The sequence below is a fragment of the Diadema setosum genome, chromosome 6 (assembly GCF_964275005.1).
Source record: "Diadema setosum chromosome 6, eeDiaSeto1, whole genome shotgun sequence".
Taxonomy (NCBI): Eukaryota; Metazoa; Echinodermata; class Echinoidea; order Diadematoida; family Diadematidae; genus Diadema; species Diadema setosum.
The window spans coordinates 26,117,058-26,140,877 of record NC_092690.1 but is presented as its reverse complement, the minus strand read 5'-3'; the positions used below and the strand labels follow the sequence as shown (position 1 = coordinate 26,140,877).

The 23,820-nt window shown below is 39.4% G+C and overlaps 1 protein-coding gene across 1 annotated transcript in view; it reads right to left on the bottom strand.

Moving 5' to 3' along the window:
- The window catches only part of LOC140229670 (sortilin-related receptor-like), a 118,986-nt gene that overhangs the window by 52,233 nt on the left and 42,933 nt on the right, over nucleotides 1–23,820 (bottom strand). The window contains exons 6-16 of the mRNA XM_072309913.1: nucleotides 21,351–21,431; nucleotides 12,545–12,714; nucleotides 9,901–10,114; nucleotides 8,801–8,995; nucleotides 7,502–7,590; nucleotides 6,386–6,561; nucleotides 5,506–5,695; nucleotides 4,448–4,570; nucleotides 3,610–3,692; nucleotides 2,774–2,946; nucleotides 1,644–1,870 (exon numbers count right to left, since the gene is read on the bottom strand). Of these exons, the coding sequence (XP_072166014.1) occupies nucleotides 1,644–1,870; nucleotides 2,774–2,946; nucleotides 3,610–3,692; nucleotides 4,448–4,570; nucleotides 5,506–5,695; nucleotides 6,386–6,561; nucleotides 7,502–7,590; nucleotides 8,801–8,995; nucleotides 9,901–10,114; nucleotides 12,545–12,714; nucleotides 21,351–21,431 (1,721 nt within the window). The remainder of the gene's footprint in view (nucleotides 1–1,643; nucleotides 1,871–2,773; nucleotides 2,947–3,609; nucleotides 3,693–4,447; nucleotides 4,571–5,505; nucleotides 5,696–6,385; nucleotides 6,562–7,501; nucleotides 7,591–8,800; nucleotides 8,996–9,900; nucleotides 10,115–12,544; nucleotides 12,715–21,350; nucleotides 21,432–23,820) is intronic.

The window sequence follows — 23,820 nt, the reverse complement described above, 5'->3', positions numbered from 1 at the left end:
CAGCGATGGATTGCACACAACTACAGTAACAACTGTAAGTCTAGCACGCTGTATCAGTCATGATGAAGCAATACAGTATTTCAAATGCGCAATGCAATATTCATTTGTGTACAGGAAATCACCGTGTAAAAACGTTCAGTATGGTGCATTCATATTGTTGCTTGATACTCGTACCGTGCGTAGTCATTTTGTGAAAGATAAAGTAAAGATTATTATATCCCTCATGTAAAGCTTCTTGCCATAGGATTGTACAGAGCACGAACATGGTGTAGTTTTACTAGCTAGCTACGAGCAACTGGATGCGGTGCAATTGGTTACTAGCCAGCGTGATATAGTACTTGTGGGCATCCACGATCTGCACCCAATCATGATCGTGTGATCGATATCTACATTTCTCACTTAAGAATGTACGCAGTGCGCGTAGTAGCGATACTTTTGTGCGACAGTCCTGCTGTGGCTTTTAGCTAGCTAGCGCTAGCAGCGTTCATGCGCGACAGCATTACAGAAATCTGTGGTACGATGGCGTGTGTAAATGCATTCAGCAAAGTGACTGCTTCAAGTAACGAGGGAATGATCGCAGGAGGACACCATATCAGGTACGAATTAGGAATAAACTAAAACCGATTTTGAAGATGATTTGGGTAACGAAGCCGCTTTAGGTCTACTTCTAACGTAGTCCTGGCCTCCTCGATCTTTCGGAGTTTTGCACACTGGCCTGTAGAGTACCTAGCTCGTGTGTTGGAATCAACAACAGCGCAGCGGTGTCATTCGCTACGCGCTGCACGCACTGCTGCTGCACTGCTACGGCCTAACGTTAGATTTATCGTTCAGGAAACCTGCACAGTTTTCCAAAAGGGAACCGCCATTACTCTAGTAAAATGCTCAAGAGGGATATAAAACAAATATCGACTGCTTTCTTTCGGGCCATGGTAAAACTATTTGACCTCGGTGATTTCTCAACAGTGCCATGTCCCTCGACTTTGTCTCGGGACATGGCACTCGACTTCGTCTCGGGACATGGCACTGTTGAGAAATCACCTCGGTGCAAATAGTTTTACCATCTCCCTCAGCAGCAGTCGATATTTGTATACTAGACCCTCACAACCGCCATTATGTAACATGTGAAAATGTCTGACAGATCATTATAATATCCTTACGTGAAAATTCAGCTCATAGAGCAGTTCATTACTGCCAAGCTTTTTAATCTCCATTTTTTAATAGTACTCCATCTAAACTTGTCCCAGTCTTAGGGACTCGTATTATTCAAACTGTCATATCACACCACCCTCTGTCTACTGCATGCACTTATTTGTGGGTGGAATTTACGTTTGGCTTTATAACCAGTGTGCAGATATTTCATGGGAGCAATTGTCACAGGGCCAAATGTCATGGAACCGTTCATGTACAATGTTTAAATGGCATTACAATACAGTTGTCCAGTGCTCTCACACCCTCGTTTTGGATCCAGGGTTGGTGCTCTGGGCTGATCTAGGGTTAGGGTTATAATTGTGGGTAGAATTTACGTTTGGCATAGGAATGTAGATATACCATGGGAGCAATTGTCACAGGAGCAAATGTCATGGAATCGTTCAGAATGCAATGTTTAAATGGCACTCCAAAACAGCAGACTATAGTCTTCTCACCCTCGTTTAGGATCCAGGGCCAGTGCTCTGGGCTGATCCAGCCGGACGTTGAGCGTGAGCGTTCTCCTGAACCGGCCGTCATAACGAGCCACCTCAATCTTGTCCGTGTTGGAGTCCACCCAGTAGATGTTCCGCGCCAGCCAGTCGAAGGCGAGGCCCTCCACCATGTCGATGCCGACGTTGACGATGGCCTGGTTCTGGTAGGCGGCGTCGTCTGGACAGAAGCGCTGCAAGGATGAGCAGAAATTGACAGGTTTGCCATGATTACCACATACACGGTGCTACATAACAATTTTTTTTTCGCCACATGCCCAGCCAGGAACGCAGATTTGCAAAATTTGTGTTCAGATCAGATGCTTGCCCGAACACAATTTTAATTGCCCACAGAGAGAGTCCCAACATAAGAAAACGATACAGAAAGTCACTTGGTACATCACTATTTCAGTGAACAGCACACATTGATTCACACGCTTAAACACCAACATCGAGTGTTGGTGTTTGATTGCATTGGAGCTTCTTCACATTAGTGTTGGGAAGTTGGTGAAATTAAATTAATGTGCATTGCATCATGAAAAGGTCATTATCTTTGGGCTTCTGTTTGGTTCACGCTGTGGGTTTAACGACATCATTTAATCTACATTTTTGCGGTCTTTCATAACAGTGCATTTTTTAAGACTACCATGGTTTAATTTATGTTGTTTTCTACATCATGTGCAATATCATCTGAAAAAAAAAAAAACTCCTATAACCAGGGCAGATATCCTCAAAATTAATGAACTTTCTGCAAACAATCAATGAGTTACGTGACAGGTTTAGGAGAAGCAAGCCTTAAATCTACCATGCTAATGCTACGACAATGCAGCCTCCCAGGTTGGACAAAGGAAAACAGCTGTTTCACACACGTGTAGAATACAATTCCTTGCCTAATTAGCGTCGTCTTTGCATTCACACTGCAGATTTAAAACTCGATATTCACCCTTCTAAGGTGAACTGTAAATATTCTTTTGTAATATATACATAAGATGATATCCAACAGGTCTCAAACCAGCAACAGGACTCTTTAAGAAATCGGACATCTTCACGAAGTAAGAATAGGAGCTGCGTTCCCAGTGCAATTGCTGCGCTCTTACGTGGATTTCGTCGCTCATGACTTCAGCGTAGTAGTAACAATTGTCGTGGGAGTCGTAGTCCACCGCCGTGGCCAGGCTCAGCCCTTCAATGGGGAGCCGCTCATCACGTCCATCTACTAGGAAGTAGCGGTGTATTTCCGTGCGTTCGGCATACAGTAGGAATTCCGGCTTTTCTGTGGCAGGAAGATAATTTTTTTTTTTTTTTTTCAAATATTAATCAAATCTAGTCACAGCATCTTCTAGATGAACATGATACACAGGAAACAGAATGCCCTGAATTTATCACTGTCATAATGCTAAAGGAAATTTTCTTAATTATTCTCCTAAATGATACCATTTTAACTACCACTACTGCTACACTAATGAGCAACCACAACAAACAGAATTTAGTTTTGAAGACCTTGAAGACTTTCTCATGTCACCCGCCCCACTAATTTTGCTGTACCACTTGACAGAAGACTACCCTTGTCCGCTCACACACAGATTCATGCTGTCCCCCCACTCATACCCAACCGCTCGCCAAATGTGTGTGCGTGCATCCACACGTAAGCTGACAAGGGTAGGTTTTATAGAGTGATACAACAAAATTAGTGCAGGTGAACATAGGGAAGTCTTCCTCAAAAAAAAAAAAGATCCAGGAATAACCAAATATGCTAATCATCAAACAGGTAAAAGAACACAAGAACTCTGTGAAGGCAGAAACTGACTTTGAAAATGAGCAGTCTAAATAACTGGTGTTGGCAATCCTATTTGTAAGTGTCATATTTCATGGGACAAAATTAACATTGACGAGAGAGTAACATACAGACAAAGAAATAAGAAAAGACTTGACTGACCTCCAACAGGGCAGGACACCTGGTCAGCTTCGAAGTATCTCTCTTGTCCGCCATGACAGGTGTCACCTTCGACCTTTCGATACCTGAAATCAGAGGGGAATCACATTTTTTCCTTTGAAAACCTTGAAGCATGAGTACAGTATGTAAGCCCGTTGAGGATGAGTCCCGAGAATACTCGGGCCTGTGTCTATGGGAAATGCGTGTTGTAGCAAAATCAGTCCGTCCTCAACAGGCTAAAAGATATGTGAGCAAATAAGAAAGTCAGTAACTGTAATAGGCAGGTTATACAAAAGTTAAGTTTGGCTGGTAGGATATTTAGTACATAGTTATTAGTAGGTCAGTGCATTCATTTGTTTGTTGGGGTTGTTGGTTTGCTTGTAGTTTTTTTTTTTCTTTTTCTTTTGCAACGTCATCATTATTTCTCAACATCTGTCTCAATTTTGCAATCAAATAAGACAAGGCATCCATGCCTGTGTCTGTGCAGGCAGGAGGGGGAGTGAGGGCATTGTGTTTGCAACCTGCCAGCCAAAGTTATGTCCACTATTTCCAAACAAGGCATTACCCTGTATACTTACTTTCTGGTTAACACCTACATGTTTGTATGATTAAGATCTACATAAGCCACATAGTAATCAAACTATATTTCCATGACAACGCATTTACATTGTACATACAGTAAGAGGATGCCATAGCACAAGGAACAAGAAATCTCGGTCAAAATTATGCAACAAATCTGTCCTCATGCGTGAAAAAAAGTGTTTTTTTCTTTGAAATCATTGATGAGGGCCCAGTAAAAAATGGGCCCAGGGCCCGTGGGGCCGTCATCACCACCACTCACCCCTTAGAGCGCCGCCAGAAGGTGCCCTCTGGGCAGGGATTGGGCTGTTGGGTCGGGTCATGGAGGTAGTCAGTCGTGTCCTGGATGCACATGTTGAGGTAGTTCTCCACAAAGCCGTAGTCGCTGTAGGTCGAGAGTTGCATTTCGCAGAATGACAGGAGAGAAAAAAAATACAGATAAAAGAAACGTGACGCACTGTACTCATCAACGCGCATACACTGTATATAAGAGCATGGAACAACCTAAATCTTGAAAGGCAATGCTGTATATGTGTGTCCAGTATTAAAGCAAAGCAACCAACACTGGACAAGAGCATGGAAAAATAGATGCAGAAGATTCTTCACATGTGATTTCAAAATATAAGCAGTCGATATGACCAAGTCTTGAGTTTAAAGGTTTAGTTAATCAGCAAAGCATTACCATGGCATTGCATATCCTATTTCCACTACTTTGAATTTGACAGGAAAGATACTGAAAATGTGCTGTAAAACCAGACATTTCCATGTGCACTTTAGTGCACTCTAGTGAATTTCATGAGATCCAAGTTTCATGAAATTAAAATGTATACTTAAGTTCTTGTCTACGCTATGTATGCAATGAATGCCAGTGGTAATTCACGACAATTTTACGTAGTAAAAGAGGCTGTCAGCTCCAATTTGTGAAAATTTCTTGCTATACAGTAAAACACCAGAGGTGGACATCTCTACTATACACCCAGAAGTTGTACCAGCAATGTTCTATTTGCCTCACACTGACACAAGCTGTAACAGAATAGGGTTTTCTTTTTCTTTTCAATTCTGTTTATTCCCACTGAGTTGATCAGAAATTGCTTGTTTCTTTTGTTTGTTTGTTTGTTTTTCAACAAAGTGTGGTTGCAAATATACAGCATACCTACTGTAAACAACCCACTCAGTCCTGCTGTACACATGTACCTTGCCAAACCTGTACTAAATGATATCCCAAAATGTCCACAGAATACCCTGATAACACCTCTGAGCTGGTGTAAATAGAACAGAATCCAACAGCACACAAAGGGATTGCCTAGGGGCAGTACTGACCACTCAAAGTCGTCCCGATCGCAGGAGCAGTTGACCGACGAGATCGGGCGGTCGTAGTCGCGGCCGTTGAAGCAGTCCGAGTGGACGCGACGTCTCTCGTAGATGGTCTTGCGCCCCAGGAGGCAGTTATGCTCGGGGAATTCCTCCCCTGGCCACCACTGCTTGTAGTCATCGTCCTGGCAAGTTGTGGCTACAACGGAAGAGAGATGTACAGCGGAGTTTAATCATTATTACCAATGACCAATGACCTATGACCTGTGAGGAGGAATCCAGAAGACTTTTCATCCTATCCCAATAGAGTCTTAAACATTGAGGGATTATGATAACAATGATGATATAATAATGATAAGTCACTTTTTTCTTTGCAACAAAATTGACACCTTATTAAAATCTTACTGCTGTCCTTGGCGGAAAGAGAAGTAACACATTTTCTGCCTCATAATATAACATTTACGTTGCTTCTAAGCTTTCTTTTTATTCATCTTTCTTCCCTTCTCTCATTTTTCTCTTCTTCTCTCTTCTTGTTCTGCCCCTCTTCTTTCATCTTCTTTTCCTTTTGTGGTCCCACCTTTTATCATGACCTCTTTGTTTCTGCATATTTAAGTCACTTCATACAGATTTCATCACATAAACCTTTGAATTCCTCTCAGAATTGTATGCTCTTTAATATTTTTAGAGTGGTTTCTAATTATCTCACAAAATTATACCCTCCCTTCAACCTATCTTTCATTATGCTTATAAAGACATCACTAATGAACAACAAATTAGTCCTCTGCAGTTTAACAAACGTTATCGTTATACATCATTTGCTACAGACAAATTTAAACACTCTCCCTCGAGGAACGAGAAGAGAGTTTGTGGGGTCGGAAGAAGAACTCACAGAAGACGTCCCTGAAGTTGATCTGCACGATGAGCCACGAGTGGGATCTGGTTTCGGAACCAAAGACTGTAAAGGTCAACGTCTTCTCTCCCGGCTCCGTCATCAGGCCGTAGACGTAGATCTTGGAGTCCGAGAAGCTCTCTGTGTGCCATGTTTCGCCCTCGTTGATGCTGTACCTGTTTGGCAGAGCAAAACGGCACGTCAGCATTAAAGGGATAGAATAGCATTGATATTTTTTGCGAGATACCAAGAAATCATTAATGAAATAGTGGAGACCATACCATTCTAAGAGGAATTCAAAGTTTGTTTCATGAAAATCGGTTTTAGAATGTATGAGTCATCCAAAAACAAAGTAAAACAAAGCCACCGTAATAAAACATGGTTGCCATCTTTTATTAGGATCCCTCTGTTTTGGAAATCTCAGCCATTCCAAAACCAATTTTCATCAAAAAAATATTGAATTCTTCTTAGAATTACATGTTCTTTCACTTTTCATAAGAGGTTTCTCATTATCTCACCAAAACATGTAGAAACCTGAAGGCCCTTCAGACCTACCGGGTAGGTCTCAACCGAAACTATACGATCCCTTTAATGGGACTATCACACTACACATCCGTCAAAAACAGAACTCGTATCTTTCAATAACTAACTTCACAAAGCATTCATGGGGCTAAAGAAGACTTTCTATTTACAAATTTGTGAAGAATTCAAAGCTTACAGTATACGAGGAAAATCAGTCTCAAAATGGCTGTTCATGAGATATCAACAAACAAACAAAAAGGGCCCTTGTAAAAGGTGGGACCCACCTTTTATTAGGACCACTTCGTTTTAGGATATGTCAGTCACAGGACACAAATCCTAAAAGGGGTGGGTATGATCGACATCTTTACTTCGTATAATCTGCAAGTGTGTAGGTCCATAAGACTGGTGCAGTTCATATGTTCTAGTCAAAACTAATTTTTTCTCGTGGCAATTCTCATGTTTCATTCTCAAATGCACAAAAGTCACAAACTACCAGATTTCACACAATACAAAGTCTTGTTTAATGCTCCCTCACAATCACCCCATTTCACTGACATCCAAAACTGATCAAAGATTATAAAGCCATCCACTCACTTGACAAAGTTTGTCGCTCCTCTCTGCTCAACCGCCGTCAACACACCCCCGTGGTCTCCAAAGGCGAAGAAATGGTTACCACTCAGTACCTGGACAATGCACAGTGTTTGAATCAAGCAGTCAATAGCCGGGTTCACACGTACAAATTAGCGGGATGACGATCGCGATGCTCATCCCGAGTTTTTTTGCGAGCGTCCACGAGTACCGAATTAGCGGGATAGCGATCGCGATCGGTATCCCGCTAATTTGGCGAGCGTCCACACGTACCGAATTATCCCGCTAATTGCCGATAGAGATAACAGCAAAGCCTGCAAAGTGGGTCACACAGCGCCCTTCTCTATCACCACCTGTGCGCACTTACCTTTGTCCATTGTCTTTTACGCGTCAGTGGTGTGGTTCGCGCGCTGTTGTTATTGTTCTCCAAAGAGGTGAAGGACCTCTTCGCAGAGGCCTCACTGTTGTGATGTGCGCATTGCATGATGGGATGTAAAAACTCGAGATTCTAATCCCGACCGTTCACACGTACCAGCGCGGGGCCAATTATCCCGCTAATTGGCGAACCAGCGCAAGATTTCTTGGGATTAGCATCGCGATGCTTATCCCGCTAATTTTCGGGTTTTTTCTGTCCACACGTGCAAAAAACTCGGGATGACGATCGCGATGCAAATCTCGAGATTTGTATCCCGCTAATTGATGTACGTGTGAACCCGGCTAATGACTTACCCCTTTCCATATCTAGGCGTGTGCCACTCAGAACTTGCAGCGCTTTTCCCTTCAGCATTAATTTCTTTTTATCTGAACTTGACAAAATGTTTAGTAGACCCCTATACCAGCCCACTTTTATGTGATAATGTGTCTCCATCCCACAGGAAGGCCATGGGTGGCACAATAGGGATTAAAGGGACCAGTTAATCCATCTGTTCAATGGCAGTCAGCTTATGGATATCTGTGGCTAATGGTGAAGCGCAGAAAGGGTTCAAGAACACATGACAAACTACACATGGCAGTGCCAGAAAACCTCATACAATAATTCATCAATATTACCTTGAGAATAAAATATACGGCAAAAATCAAAACGGATTATAGTCAAATCTAAATTCTGCCATTTGTCACTCAGAGTATTCTAAGGCGTAAAATACTTCTTCTCATAAGTCGGTCACATTCAGTCACATGAATATGATATCTCTATTTTGAAGAGACTATCAACTCTGGGGACCCGTGTAGTGATTGCCAGTTTTCAACCCGCCAGAGCTGTTACCATGGCAACAGTATGGGGGGGGGGGGGGGGCGGATACTCACCTCGTACCACGAGGCGCCGGCTGAGGCCGAGACGTAGAGGTTGAACCTGGCCTCCTCGTTGCGGAAGATGTTGGCTCCCACCTCCCCCATGCCCAGGATGAGCCCCGGGGCGGAGGACTTTGAGAGGATGGGGTTGGTGCGGGATGAGGGGAAGACCTGGCCAAACTTTTGGGAGATGTGCAGGGAGCAGGACGGCTGGGGACAGAAGAAATATGACAGAGTTCTTTCCAGTTTAAATATCTCGAAACAAATGACTTTCAATTGGGGTTTGTTTCTCTTGTTTTAATATCTTTTTATAGGAGGTCAACACAACTGCTTGAAAATGGTATAAGAGACAGAAAGCTGCATAACAACAACGATAATAATAATAACAACAACAAGAATAATAACACTAATAATACTAGTAATAATAGTAATCATCATTTCTATTATTTTGCTCCTTAGGGGCATGAGTATCATAGTGATCATAGTATCAGAGTCTTTTTTTATAGTCTGGGTTGGAACCAGGAGCAACCATTTATACACTCGGACCCAGGTGAGGTTGTATAGAACCGGTTTCCATGGCAATGAGTGGCTATGACACCTAGCTTTGGTACTCTATTGTCCCATTGTCTGTTTTAAACCTCTACATCCTTCTTCATCCCAAACTTCACATTGATATGAGTAAATGCTTCTTTGTGTTTTTAGCAGCCACTTCTCTCTCTTTAGAGAGGGGTACATTTGTACATGAAGAAAATTATTAATAGTGACTTTTTTTTTTCCTTAATCCCTCCTTTAATCTTCTCAGAAATGTTCCTTTTTTTTCATTTTCTCTAAGTATAAGTAAAATGTACTGTAAGACATGATATACTTGCAGCATGAAATTTCCGCCAATTGGCACTTTTGGCCTTTTCCGCGGCATGAACTTTTCCAGAATGGCCACTGGATTCAATGCATATAGTGTAGACAATTTCACAAATCTTGGCTCTTGCGAAATTTGGAAATAAAAATGCATGCAAACACTCCTCGTTTTACACTAGTTTAAATTTGCAACACTTTGTTTCCATGACAGTTACATCATGGACCACTACAGATGGGGCAGAGCATAACAGAGCACTCACCTGTTGGCAATTATACGGACTGCCGGTGGAGTTCACTTCCGGGGCAGGGATGCGGAACCACTCGCCCCCCTTGTCATAGGTCATCATCGAGATCATGTTGGCGTCGTTCAGGGACGTGGGGAAGGCAGACGTGGTGTTGAGCATGGTGGCAATGTAAATGCCGCGCAGGCCGTCCACCTTGTGCAGGTCAGCGAAGGGTTCGTCAGCATACTCCCTGCAAAGAAATATGATGTGTGATTTATGAATGATTGCGTTACGGGGAAATCCACTCTACAAACATTGCTCTTTCAGAATTCGTCCCCATTTCCAGCATTTTCATATACTTACAATATTTTGATAAATTTCACTTATAACCTCCGCCAAGAAAGGAGGTTATGTTTTCATCAGCACTAGTCTGTTTGTTAGTTTGTTTTTCTGTTTGTCTGTGTGCAAAATAACTCAAAAAGTTGTGGCCGGGCGCCGCGCAGATGGAGGCTAATGGCGTAAACAAAAGGCTTCTATATTTGGAAACTGGATGATTTACAGCATGTGTGTATGGGTGGAATTAACTGTTTGGCGGAGGTCTGCGATGTGTGCTCTTACAGCGCTTTTTGAGTTGTACGATGTAATGCAAATCTATGTATTTATTTGTAAATACAAGTTTATATTTATATTCCTGTTGGAAAATGAATGCATATGATAATTGGGGCCTCTACCGGTAGTTGTGAATGGCTGCATCAAATGAAGATAAAGGAGATAAAGAAGGAACAGATAGAGGGAAAAGGGAAGGAGGAGGATGCAGAAGAGGAGGAATGGACAGACAATACCTGAGAGGGGAAAGGAGATAAGGGAAGAAAATGAAAACGAGAACAGGAAAGAGAAAAGGGGAAGGGAAGAAGAGGAGGAAAAGAAGGGAGAGAGAGAACAAGAAAGGAAAGAAATCGAAGCACGGGAAAAGGAAAAAGGTGAATGGGAAAGGGGAAGAAAGAGCAAGGTGAAAATAGAAAGAGGGGAAAGGAAGAAAAAGGAGAGGAAAATGAGGAAAGAAAGGTGGAGATGGAGATGGTAGGAACAATGGAAAGGGGAAGAAGAGAAGGAAGAGAGATAATATGGATGGAGAGAAGAAAGAGGAAAGAGAAGACAAGAAGGGAAAAAGAAGAAAATGGATAGGAGAAGGTAACAGGGACTATGATGGCAACCATAATGACCAGAGACAGGGATAACTTTGAAATGCTCCTTGACATTTACAGTTAATAATAAAACTGTGAAGCTCCAGCACCACATACAACCCCAATGCAATACAATGAATGGCATCTCCATGCCATCATCTTGTCATGGTTTAATTTTCATGCCATGGTATCAGCATCTGAAAATAAAAGTTGCATATCACATATTGTACATACGCCATATATTTTATAGCGAGTCTAACTTATCATAAATCAGGACTTCCCGACAATGTTGCGAGTGACTAATGCACAATTGTAGAGTACAGTGTACTGAATGGAGAAATGTACGCGTGCACGTCACATTCATGACGGGATCACATTTAATATTTCCATGGCTTGGGTCGTGTTTTTAAATTTGCGAGTAGTAGCCGACTCACAAAATTCGCGAAAATAAAAACCTCGCGAATTATTTGCCATGTACAGCAGATGCCTTTGAGGACAGTAAAGTCTGACTCTAGACAGGCATTTTAAAAAAATTGCACATATTTGTGGCAAGTTTAAATTGTTAACATTGCCCTTCTGGGCAGAAATTGTGGACAATTGTGTATTTGGAATTGCACAAGTCATTGCATTTGCAGTACAGTCGCGACCTTTGCTATCTGATCATGTCAGGATCAGTGCCCGTTCGGATAAGCGATTTTGCCAGATATGCTAGAAACATTGTTTATGTACGCATGAATACATATGAGTACAAGTAGGCTGTCGACCCGGTGGTAATTACGTAGGTAGTATACAATACAACAGCAGTGTAATTTTTGCTAGCCTGTTAAAAAATCATAGTCATGAATTTGAAACGTTTTGATGCAAAATTCATCACATTTTTGTCAGGAATATCATTGGTAAATTATGTGAGTTTTGTACGCGTTTTAATTGCGTTTGAAATCCCTTTCTTTCTCTTCTTTTCTTCACTGCCTGGAGGCGTCCGGATAAGAGAGGGGGTCGGAAATCGAGGTCGGACTGTGATTTAGAGTAGTGGAGGAGGTGTTGCAATGGTGTTGGAGGTGTCGCAATGGTGTTGGAGGTGTTGCAATGGTGTTGGAGGTCTTGCCATGGTGTTGGAGGTGTTGCAATGGTGTTGGAGGTGGCGCAATGGTGTTGGAGGTGTTGCAGTGGTGGTGGAGGTGATGCAATGGTGTTGGAGGTGTCGCAATGGTAGTGGAGGTGTTGCAATGATGGTGGAGGTGTTGCAATAGTGTTGGAGGTGTTGCAATGGTGTTGGAGGTGTTGAAGGTGTTGCAGTGGTGGTGGAGGTCTTGCCATGGCATTGGAGGTGTTGCAATGAAAGTGGAGGGGTTGCAATGATGGTGGAGGTGTTGCAATAGTGTTGGAGGTGTTGCAATGGTGTTGGAGGTGTTGAAGGTGTTGCAGTGGTGGTGGAGGTCTTGCCATGGTGTTGGAGTGTTGCAATGGTTTTGGAGGTGTTGCAGTTGCCCGCTCACCTGAGGAAGGAGTCTCCCCCGGGACCGTCTGGGCTGTAGTAGAGGATCTTGGAGAGAGACAGGGAGAAGACGCTCCCCTTGGCCTCCGAGATGTACAGGTTGGTGAACACGTCGCCGTGGTGGACGCACACAAATACTTGATCCTCCGACGCATCGGCAACGTAGAAATCCTGCACATTTAGGGAAAGATTGTATGATATGGGTGAATACAAGGTGTTTAAATATTTAAGTTTGTCAAGGGTTTATATAAACCTCCCCCCCCCCCAAAAAAAAACAAACAAACAAACAAACAAACAAATATTTATGTGACCCTCCCTCTAAAACAAACAAACAAACATTAATGTGACTTTTATTTCCCTCTCAGCTTGGGGGACACAATTTCTGGTAATCAGAGACAATGAATCACAGAGAGGTGGTAAAAGATACCTCCTTCTGCCCCTCAGAAGGTCTGGAAGTGACGATGATGGGGTAGTTTCAGGTACCTGGTAAATACATACACAACTGTATCTTGTAGGATTCCAGGGCCCTGCTTTATCAAAAGATATAATCGGTTTTAAATTTCCTTAAGACAAAGGCTGCCATAGACTTAGGATAGAAATCAACTTTATAATCAATTTTAACTCTTCATAAAACAGGGCCCTGGTTTGTAAGTAGGATGGATATATGGGGGACTTTTTTTCCTCATTTGTAACAAAAATGAATGTTTTTCTCCTTTTGGTTTGTTGGCAGTAGGCTACGGAGAAGAGATGCGGCACCCCCATTCCCCCCCCCCCCCCACACACACACACAAACACATACAAACACAGCTCTGCAGCTCTTACGACCAACACTGAAATGGAGTCCCACAACGTACACAGGTTCTGTTCTCTTGGCATAGGGTTCAAGAGGTTCACCACAGTTTACTTTCCTTATCACACTTTATAGATATAATGAGGCATATCTTTACTTTATTGAAAGATAAACATTATTCAACTATTTGTAGAGATGTATTGTGTACATGAGCTGGGGGAAAAATTGTTCAAATTCTGCCTATGTTTTGGTAACTCTTCTTTCATCCTACAATGTATTGTGTTTTCTTCTTAGACTGTACAGTTTGCCAAGTAATCCCCAAATTAGTGTTCAGTTTGTCTAGTTGACTCTGGCTACAACTGTACATAATATTGTCTGCTCAGTATTACTGTTAAGAATCCTAACCAGAGAAAATATGTAGGCTGAACGGCAGTATTATGGACTTCAACACACCTGTTTTATTAGACATTTTCATCACACACTGGAAAAATTATCTGAAAACAAACACATTGTTTAAAGGTCCTGTTTACCTTTGGGAGCAGTGATTTTAAAAATGTTCAAGATATCACATTTGATGTATACAATGTATGTGGAGTTCTGTTGTATCACAAAACATCCTACCATATAACATTTTTGCAATAAAGCCTGAAATATAAGGACGTATCAGTATTTTTCTCAATAAACCATAACTGAAGATGGTTTAGTCTCAAAACATTTTAGTATAACTATTGTTCACATTTTGCACATCGATTTAACCGATTCAAATTTCTACAGTGGTCATTTCTATCCATAACTCACATTTTTGAACTACCAAAAAGTAGTAATGCTGGGTTTTTGTTTCATCTGCAAATGGCAAATTATTGTATGCCTTTAAGTGCTGTGCTGTTAACCTGCAGCTGACAAATTACCAAGGTCATGTGATCAGACACTGAACGGCTCATCCCATCCACGCCATAGCATCTGCTCACTGCTGCCCTCCCTTTTCATCGCAGCATGAAAAGATGCCCGCTTCCATTCTGGTGGGCAGACTTGTCGCCATGGCAACACTCCAATCATTCATGTGCATTCTCATGTGCGCACCCCATCCTCCAAGCACTTGAAACCAATTCAAAGTCTTCCGTTGCCCTGACATCCCCCACTCCCACACACAGGTTTGTATTACATTCTACACACACACACACACACACACACACACACACACATGCCCAATTCAAATCCAGTGATAAGTACCACACATGCACAGACCTCTATACCCAATATTACATGCTTCAAAAGACAGCTAGTGTACAGCTGTATGTGGCATATGTTGTGATGGCCCACTGCACTGCACTGGTATGAATTTCTGCTTTCATGACACAATAGATTACGGAAAAAGCTACAACTTCTCCACCCACAATTATGGAGTCAGTGTCCTGTATTCAGGACTCCCTTGTTTTGAGCAAAAAAAAAAAAATGACATTCAGCTTTTCAAATGTCTTTTTGATTCACAAATTCATACATAAATCGCAATGTACAATGAATCTCCATAGGGGAGTGCGAACCATATTACAAATAGAATGACTCACTGTAGGACAAGACATTATACTCATTATGACGGCATTTTAGCACTGCCGATATAACAGATCCAGCATCTGGAATCACCAGCTATCATACGGAATTCACAGCGTATCTTCCATTGCGGTTCATAAAAGTCAAGATCTCAATAAACACAACACAGCACTCGGAAAGAAACACTTTGCCTAGAGCCTAGCATTTATTGAAAGGTTCCCGTCTATCATTCAAAGCCACTACGTTGTATGCAGCAATAACGCAATAGGATATGATACACGTCTAGGACAAGTACATATTGTACATGTACACACGTGGCTCTTATCTATTTTTACACTCTTTAGAGCGAACATGATATGACATTTGCTGGGAGAATGATTAATGAGACCAGCCAAAATCAAAAATGCATCAGGCCATCTTTAATACTGATGTGTTCAAATCGACGGACACGTTTTGTAAATGATTCTTTTCTCCTACATATTTCCTCTCTGTGTGAAACCAACAAGATGTAATGAGTGAGTCAATTCATCTGAGATAGTGGCTATTATTACATTTCAATTTATAACTGGAACCCATTTGACTGCATTGCTTGATGCTACAATGTATGTACATGTAGTGCAAGTTTACAGGCAAGCTTTCTGACCCAGGTAGTTGTCAGAGGCAATGGTCTGAAATGGTCTTTAATAAAGAATGTGTGCACACCAGTTTGTTTGTTGTTGTTGTTGTTTGTTTTTCTGCCTCATTACACGGTTCACAAACACAATTTATACAAACATACACACAAATGCATCTGTTCAAAATACATTAAAAAAAAGAAATCCATATTACAACTTGTAACAAGCATGCATACCCACAGAAAGCACACAAACATAAAACTATTAAAGACACGGGAATCAGTATCAACTTGCTAGAATAGTGAGTGGACAACCCTACCCAGAAAACAGTCTTGAAAGTAGACTGATACAGGAAATATTTCTCACAATCCTCTTCATGGTCAAAATGGCAATCGTATTTGCATGTGACAAATCAGGTGTAACTGTTTCCTCATGACGCAAGCAGAATTAAAAAAAACAAAACAAAACAAAACAGAAGATACTGTCTGAATATGATGCAGTATACATTAAGCAATTAGCATAAATTCTCATTTTTATACATTTGTTCCCATGATATCCTGCAGTCCACAAAGTTCAGAAACGTACACATACACCATCATAGGGTGCACGTTATCCGGTACACACTTACCATAGGTACACACAAACACAAATGGGCTAACAAATATTTCTGCATATGGGACTACATAAAATTTCCTAGCCACTTTACCAGGTCACAGACAATTTTCATGTACTGATTTTCTTTACAAATTTGATCGTTGTACATCATCCACAGGTGTATCAGGGCAACTACCCTCCAGCTAAATATTGATAAGGTTAGAGTAAGGATTAGGTTACTTTAAATAGGTTAGGGTGAGGGTTAGGGTTAGGATTAGGTTCAGGATTAGGATTAAAGTTAGGTCAAGGAAGGGTCCAGGGTACTGTAAAACATGATAAAACATGATATATTCGCGACATGAAATTTTTGCAAATTGGAGACGATGCCCTTTTTTGCGGCATGCAATTTTCGCAAATTCATAATTGCCACTGGCAGTGATGCCAAGTTCAACAAATTTGTATGAGTGAGATTTTCATGACTCGGCGTCTCGGCGCTCGCGCTCATGCGCGCGGGAATTAGGGGGTTTCCCTGCTCCCATGGTAGGGAGCTTTTTTTTAATTATCAGCTCTTAATGATGCGATCTGGTGCATACTTAAGTAACCATTTTCTACTTATTTTGAAAGACAAAAGGGAAATATACCTTCAATTTGCAACTATCACTTTAATCCTTTGAGCTATGCTCCTTATTTTTGGCCCAAGTTGCAGACTTCACCCGATGCGTGAGAAAAATGGATGCCATGCGTGAGATCGTGAGACAGACCCCAAATGCTTGAGTCTCACGCAGAATGCGTGAGACTTGGTAGCTCTGCACTGGCAATATAGTGTAGACAAGAACTTTTGAGTGCATTCTAATTTCACAAATCTTGGCGCTTGTGAAATTCGCGAAATTAAAATGCACGTGAACATTCCTCGTTTTGCAGTAATTGGCCTGAGGGTAATTGCCATAGTCCCCCATGGGCTTCCATGTCGTGATTTTAACAGTTAATAATGTCTCTGTACTCTCCTGTTCTGATAAGGATTTTTGCCCTTATTTTTTTCCTCAAATGGTTCCAGAAACCTTCCACACGAAAAAAACATGAGCATTGCCTGGGGGAATACCACAATATGGGGTACATTGTACACTATACCTCTGCTTGATTTATAGCCATCATTTCTGAAGGACTACTTACATTTCCAGATGTTTGCATATCATATATCCCGGTATGCTTGTCAATTCATGGATATGTGATTTATTACATGTAGGTTGTCCATGTATTTGCCCTAGTTGTTTACAACTTGGTGTTTTATCATTACATGCATTATCATACTTGTTTGTTTGTTTGTTTGTTTGTTTCCTCTTCATTTCACTCATGTTTGTACTCTCATACACTGTATTATTTTTTATATATTTGTGTCATTATGTATAATCTGCAAGAATTGTATTCAGAAGGCTGATACTTTTATCTATATTCTATGTTTGTTTGTACTTATACCCCGTAGAGGGCATTGAAAGAGTCCGTAAAATTCTACTAAATTGTGTTTTCCGTTGATTTCTCCAAGATGCAAAGTGACACAGATTAGATTCTTGTGAGATAAAAAGCTTGTTGATATATTAAACATATTTGTATAAAAGGATATCATCATTTCGACACTGAAATGGTCTGATCTCTTTAAACCTGATGCATTCAAAGACTGATTAAATTGATTGTCATTCAATATTTGTCCTTCACACACTCTTTTACTGCCTCACTGAATGAATGCCATTGACTGCCAGATTGAAACATCACATCATTCTTCCTATTCAATGCAATTATTAGATCATTATTATCATTATCATTATCATTATCATTATCATTATCATTATCATTACTATTATTTTCATTATTATTATTACTATTATTTTCATTATTATTATTATTATTATTATTATTATTATTATTATTATTATTATTATTATTATTAATTTTTATTATCAATTCTTTTATTAGTATTATTGTTATTATTATCATTATCATCATCATCATCATTTATGCGGCTTATTCTGATTCATCATTTTCTGAACCTCTCATTCTTTCCACAGTAAAGAGTAAAGATGTTACCATCCCCTCCCCCCCAAAAAAAAAAATAATAATTTTACATCCAAATATAATTATGAAATTCACATAATGTAGAATATCTAACATGTATACATTGTAAATATGCAACGTATTCATCCTTCCTGTATCTAGAGCAGAAATCCAGATTCGTGTTGAATTTCTAAAACATATAGCACAATTATCTCTTTTAAACAAAATGGTAGATGCCTAATTTTTAAATTGATCTTGAAGCAAGAATGTGTTAAAAGGAAACTTAAAAGTTTTACATGTTTTCCCTATTATGATTATTACTCACCACTGCATTTCGTATTATAAATAAATGCAAATAAACTCAGGTGATGATGTCACAAATTGAAAATTTCCTACTTGTTGACCAAAGTGTCAAAATGTCACCAAAATCATGATGTCAGTAATTTAGCAACTACAAATGTACATGTACAATAATTCCCCATATCAGATTTTATGCCAGTGGTTCCATACTGTAATAAATTATACAGATCATCATTCCACACAAAACAAACATTAAAAAAAAAAATGAAGTGGGGGGGGGATGAAAAGCACATGGCAAGTTTATCTGCAAGCTGCAAAACCCATTCAACAGCATGCTATGCTAATCACGCATTGTGCCCACAGAGCATCGAGTGCAAACCGTACAAAAAATTATTCCCCATACAGCTGGGGCGACATCAAAAATGCACAGCTCAGGGAATGAATGCATTAATACACCTTATCCCTCAGTTTGGTGTAGTCTGTTGCATATGAATTTTTTTTTTTTGACATCTCTTCCTCTCTCTCTCCATATCTCCCTCTCTCTCTCTTTATCTCTCTCTCTATATCTCTTGTTCCTCTTTTGTTGCTTTTGTTTCCTTTTTTTGTGTGAGTCCTTTATTTACATCCCCATCATCCACCACGAGTCACGTGACTCGGCGCAGTGAGCACGCCGTTGGACTAACAAAAGCATTCAGTAGAGCAAACACGCACAAGTCTGTCCCTAGAGCGAAGGAGACATGCACTTTGGACTGTCCATGACAAGTGAAGAAAGAGAAAAACAAAATGGCTGTAACGTAGACCCCCCCCCCCAAATCCTACAGTACAAAATCACTGCCCCAGCGAGCGTACAGTTTGAAAACGTGACAAATATCCGCTTTTACCACTTCTATCACCAACAATAAAATATACAGTCCCAGAAATGTCCATTACAGGCTTGACACCCTCTGGACTCATTTGAAATACTGTAGAGCTTAAAGAGTAACAGGTGGCGGATGTCTGATACCCAATTAGGTCAGGACCAACAAACATACATATTCACATGACAATTACACACAGACACACACATACGCTACATACATGCATGTACATACATACATGTACATGATGTATACATAACACATGTATATGTACAGTTGTATGTATGCCTTGTACACATGTTTATCTTAGTTATGCATTCATACTACTGTATACAAACACACACATGGATTTCTCTTTATCAGTTCACAGGTCGCTGTCATAAAGAATTCACAAGATTAGCAGTCAGTGCCCTACACTGTACAATATATCATCCTACAATCATATATTTTGTGTTCATCAACACTTTGCCCAGACTGCAAAAACCAATTAAACTCCCATGTAAACACATACTGTATTAATTTGTCTTTTATCAACTTAGTCAATATTTGTACTTGATTATCCTGAGATCTATATAATAAACACTAGTCGATTATCACAGCTTTTGTGTACATTGCACATACCTGGTATATGTACAAGTGTATGTGTATAATATTACTTTTTATATTGTCGTATCAGTACATTGTATGTACCTGGTGCGTGTACGAGTATACAATTGTATATTTATGTGTATATTATTTTTTATATTTTGGCATTACAAGCATTTTGATAGACACACAAAATGTTGTAGTTTGAATGAATTGTCTTTAATATGTGTAGAAATGGCCACCTTCTGTACACAGTGGAAGGTTGGAGACTATTTAAAACACGCAGATTTTTCGACAGCGAGCAAGCCTACTCATGTGTAATGTACCTTCACAAATTCAGCTAAACAAGCACAATGGATGGACGCCGGCTGAAATCGATTAGGTGACTGCAGTCAAACAATACAAATGTACGGGACTTCCTTCTGCACAGTGCTCGATTTTACCCTCAGGACAACATCAAAGACAACAAAAATATCTCAACCCATTTTCTAAAACTGCAGAGTTTGTTGGCTCTTTTTTTTTTCTCATCTACTACTGTATTTCACAATGTTTTCATTGTCTCTCTCCTTATTATTTTTCTCTTCTCCATTTCTTTTTATGCTAACCTGCAAGAGGTTTCGCTTTCACAACTAGAAAGTATTCTCAACATAACCCTTAAGTATGTTTTAAAAAAAGAAAAAAGAAGTACATTACATTCTAAAGCCACCTTCAATTAACAACACTTTACATGTGCTATTAATCTCTGTGATTTTTAGTTCCTTATTTTGGCAGTAAATGACATGAAGTGAATAATCTTTTCAAGTTGTTAATGTTTTGACTTTCGATGTTTCAAGTCTCACCAAGCATCAAAGAATGGGGCATTAATTGTGCATATTATGGTTATCAATGCACCACACAAACATACCGTGTTCTGCACCATCTTGATGTGCAATAACCAACTTTCGATTGGCAATCATTCAATGCTCACAAACAAAAACATTACAAAAAAGACAAACAAAAACATTACAAAAAAGTTCACTCAGCATAATACTAAGGAAAGCTGTTTAGGTGAAATTACCACGTAACACAATATCATGTTTAAGTGAAAATATATTTCTGTCCATTGTCAATTTGGTGAGTAACACAGAAGAAGAATATTTATCTCTTTTTTACCTTCATTCAATCATTCAGCATAATGCTAGAACATGAAGGCCCGAATTCGTAAAGGTAGCATGATTTTTAATAGTCCATGGATTATGTCCAGTGTAAATTTGGTCCATGTAAACGTGTGTTGAAGATCGCTGACGCTGTAACACCAAAACAATGAATGTGAACTAATACACACCCATACAAGGTGTGTCTATTTCGTGGTTGTCCAAGTTAATTTGTAATGAATTCAAACCCATTGATTTCATTCAAACTACCTTGGTGAATACCAGCTGAATGTCAAGCCATCAAAAACATGAGGAAGTTTTGAGAAGGTGGGGTACATACCTTATTTGGGTAGCGGAAGGGAAATTCAGCCAGCGAAAAGGCTCCTCTGTTATGGGACACATACAGCTCATACTCGTCAGTCTGTAAAAATAAATGAATGAATGAATGAATAAACAGAGATGGAAACGTGACATTTGAAAGACACATAAACAAATTGCCAGATACAGAGTGACAAATTTATAGATAGATTGATAGATAGATAGATAGATAAATAGATAGATAGATAGATAGATAGATAGATAGATACATTGTAGATAGATAGATAGATAGATAGATACATTGTAGATAGATAGATAGATAGATAGATAAATAGATAGATACATTGTAGATAGATAGATAGATAGATAGATAGATAGATACATTGTAGATAGATAGATAGATAGATAGATAGATAGATAGATAGATCTATAGATAGATAGATAGATAGATACATGTAGATAGATAGATGATAGCTAATGTAGGGAGGTAGATACGTAGATAGACAGACAGACAGACAGATAGATAGATAGATAGATAGACAGACAGATAGATAGATAGATAGATAGATAGATAGATAGATAGATAGATAGATAGATAGATAGATACATGTAGATAGATAGATGATAGCTAGTGTAGGTAGGTAGATATGTAGATAGATAGATCTATAGATAGATAGATAGATAGATAGATAGATAGATAGATAGATAGATAGATACATGTAGATAGATCAGATAGATGATAGCTATATAGTGTAGGTAGGTAGATACGTAGATAGATAGATAGATAGATAGATAGATAGATAGAAAGATAGATAGACAGACAGATAGATAGATAGATAGATAGACAGACAGACAGATAGATAGAAAGATGGAAAGATAGATAGATCGATAGATAGATAGATAGACAGATAGACAGATTGGTGAAATGATAGAGGGAAAGCAAAGTGATGTCAGAGAATATTGGGAGAAGACATTAATAATAATTTGTATAAACAAATTTAGTATCACTTTGAAAAATTAGACGTTTCCTGCATGGTCATTCATTAAATACAGTAGTGTAGCATTGTATTACTGCAAGTTATCATATTGTATTTCTACACATTTCTGCAAATGTACTTGTTATGACTAAGGCTCATGCTGATATCCGGAGTTGATTTACAGTCACAATATAAGGTCAGTTTCAATATCAATTCCTTTTTTTATTAGAGTTTCCATCAAAACACAACAGTAATACAGTGTACATGTATGCCATGAACACTACAGAATATTTTTGTTACTTTTAACATGAATGATTTCATGGAAATACTGATTTAGGGAGGCGAATGAAATGCTTGTACATATATGTATGTCTCTTTAAAAAAAAAATCAAGTAAATGTACTATAGCTTGAAAAGCAAATGAAGTCTGAAGGCAGATTTTGTCACTTCTTTTTTTCTTTCTCACTGCAAAATATAAACAGAGTGACAACAACGACATCAAAATCCTGATGATGAGCAGCCATTCTGTGCATAATTATCAGTATGCAAATGTACAGTGCGTATCAACAAACGATATCATACACCATGTTCCCTGAACAATCAGAAGGCCTAACCCTGTGTGTGTAAACTATAAAAAGTAGCATTCAACAGAGTTTCATTACTTTGAATGCAGTGGCCACGAGGTTTAAAATATATGATGTAGAATGGATACAATGTAGAAGAGGTTTCATTTTCATACACTTGGGGCTGTGTTGAAGTGGTAATTATCAAACACAATGTATTTTTAATAAACTTCCATTATGAACAACCATGATGTTTAAAACATACAATGTTGAAGGGATACAATGCAGAAGAGGTTTCAATTTTATAACAACTCGAGGCTGTGTTGAAGTGGTAATTACCAAACACAATGTATTTTTAATATTACTGCCATTATGAACAACAATTTTCAACCCGTTGAGAATGGTCGCGAGTATACTCGGGCAAGTGTCTATGGGAAATGCGTGTTGTAGCAAAATCAGCACGTCCTCTAACAGGTTTATACTTGGTGGGGAAATGAGAAAGTAAAGATACACCATAGTACATTGTATATATTGTATATTCCATTTTCATTTTGTGTACCATGCACAGTACAGTGTATTCCTGCGTAATGTTCATTCTGGTTTTTGTTTCATGTTTGTAAAGTTTATGATATGTACATGTATCCCATGTTCTTTACCTGGTCGAATAAATAATAATAATAATATACAGAGAATATTTTATGATACATTAATGAAGGATTAGGAAAGGATTGCAGGCTCAAGATAATCCTGGGGTCCTTGGATTGTGTCCGCTGGAGGTAGGTCGAGGCTGTACCCCTACACAAGGAACTTTATCCTCACTTTCTTTATCCTGTACAGAAGGATACGCCTGTAAATCCATCAGTCCTATTGTAGCTTCCATTTTAATACACAGTTGTGCTTCCTCAGTAGCTACTTTAGATTTCAAAATCATATGAACGCACGCGCACACACAC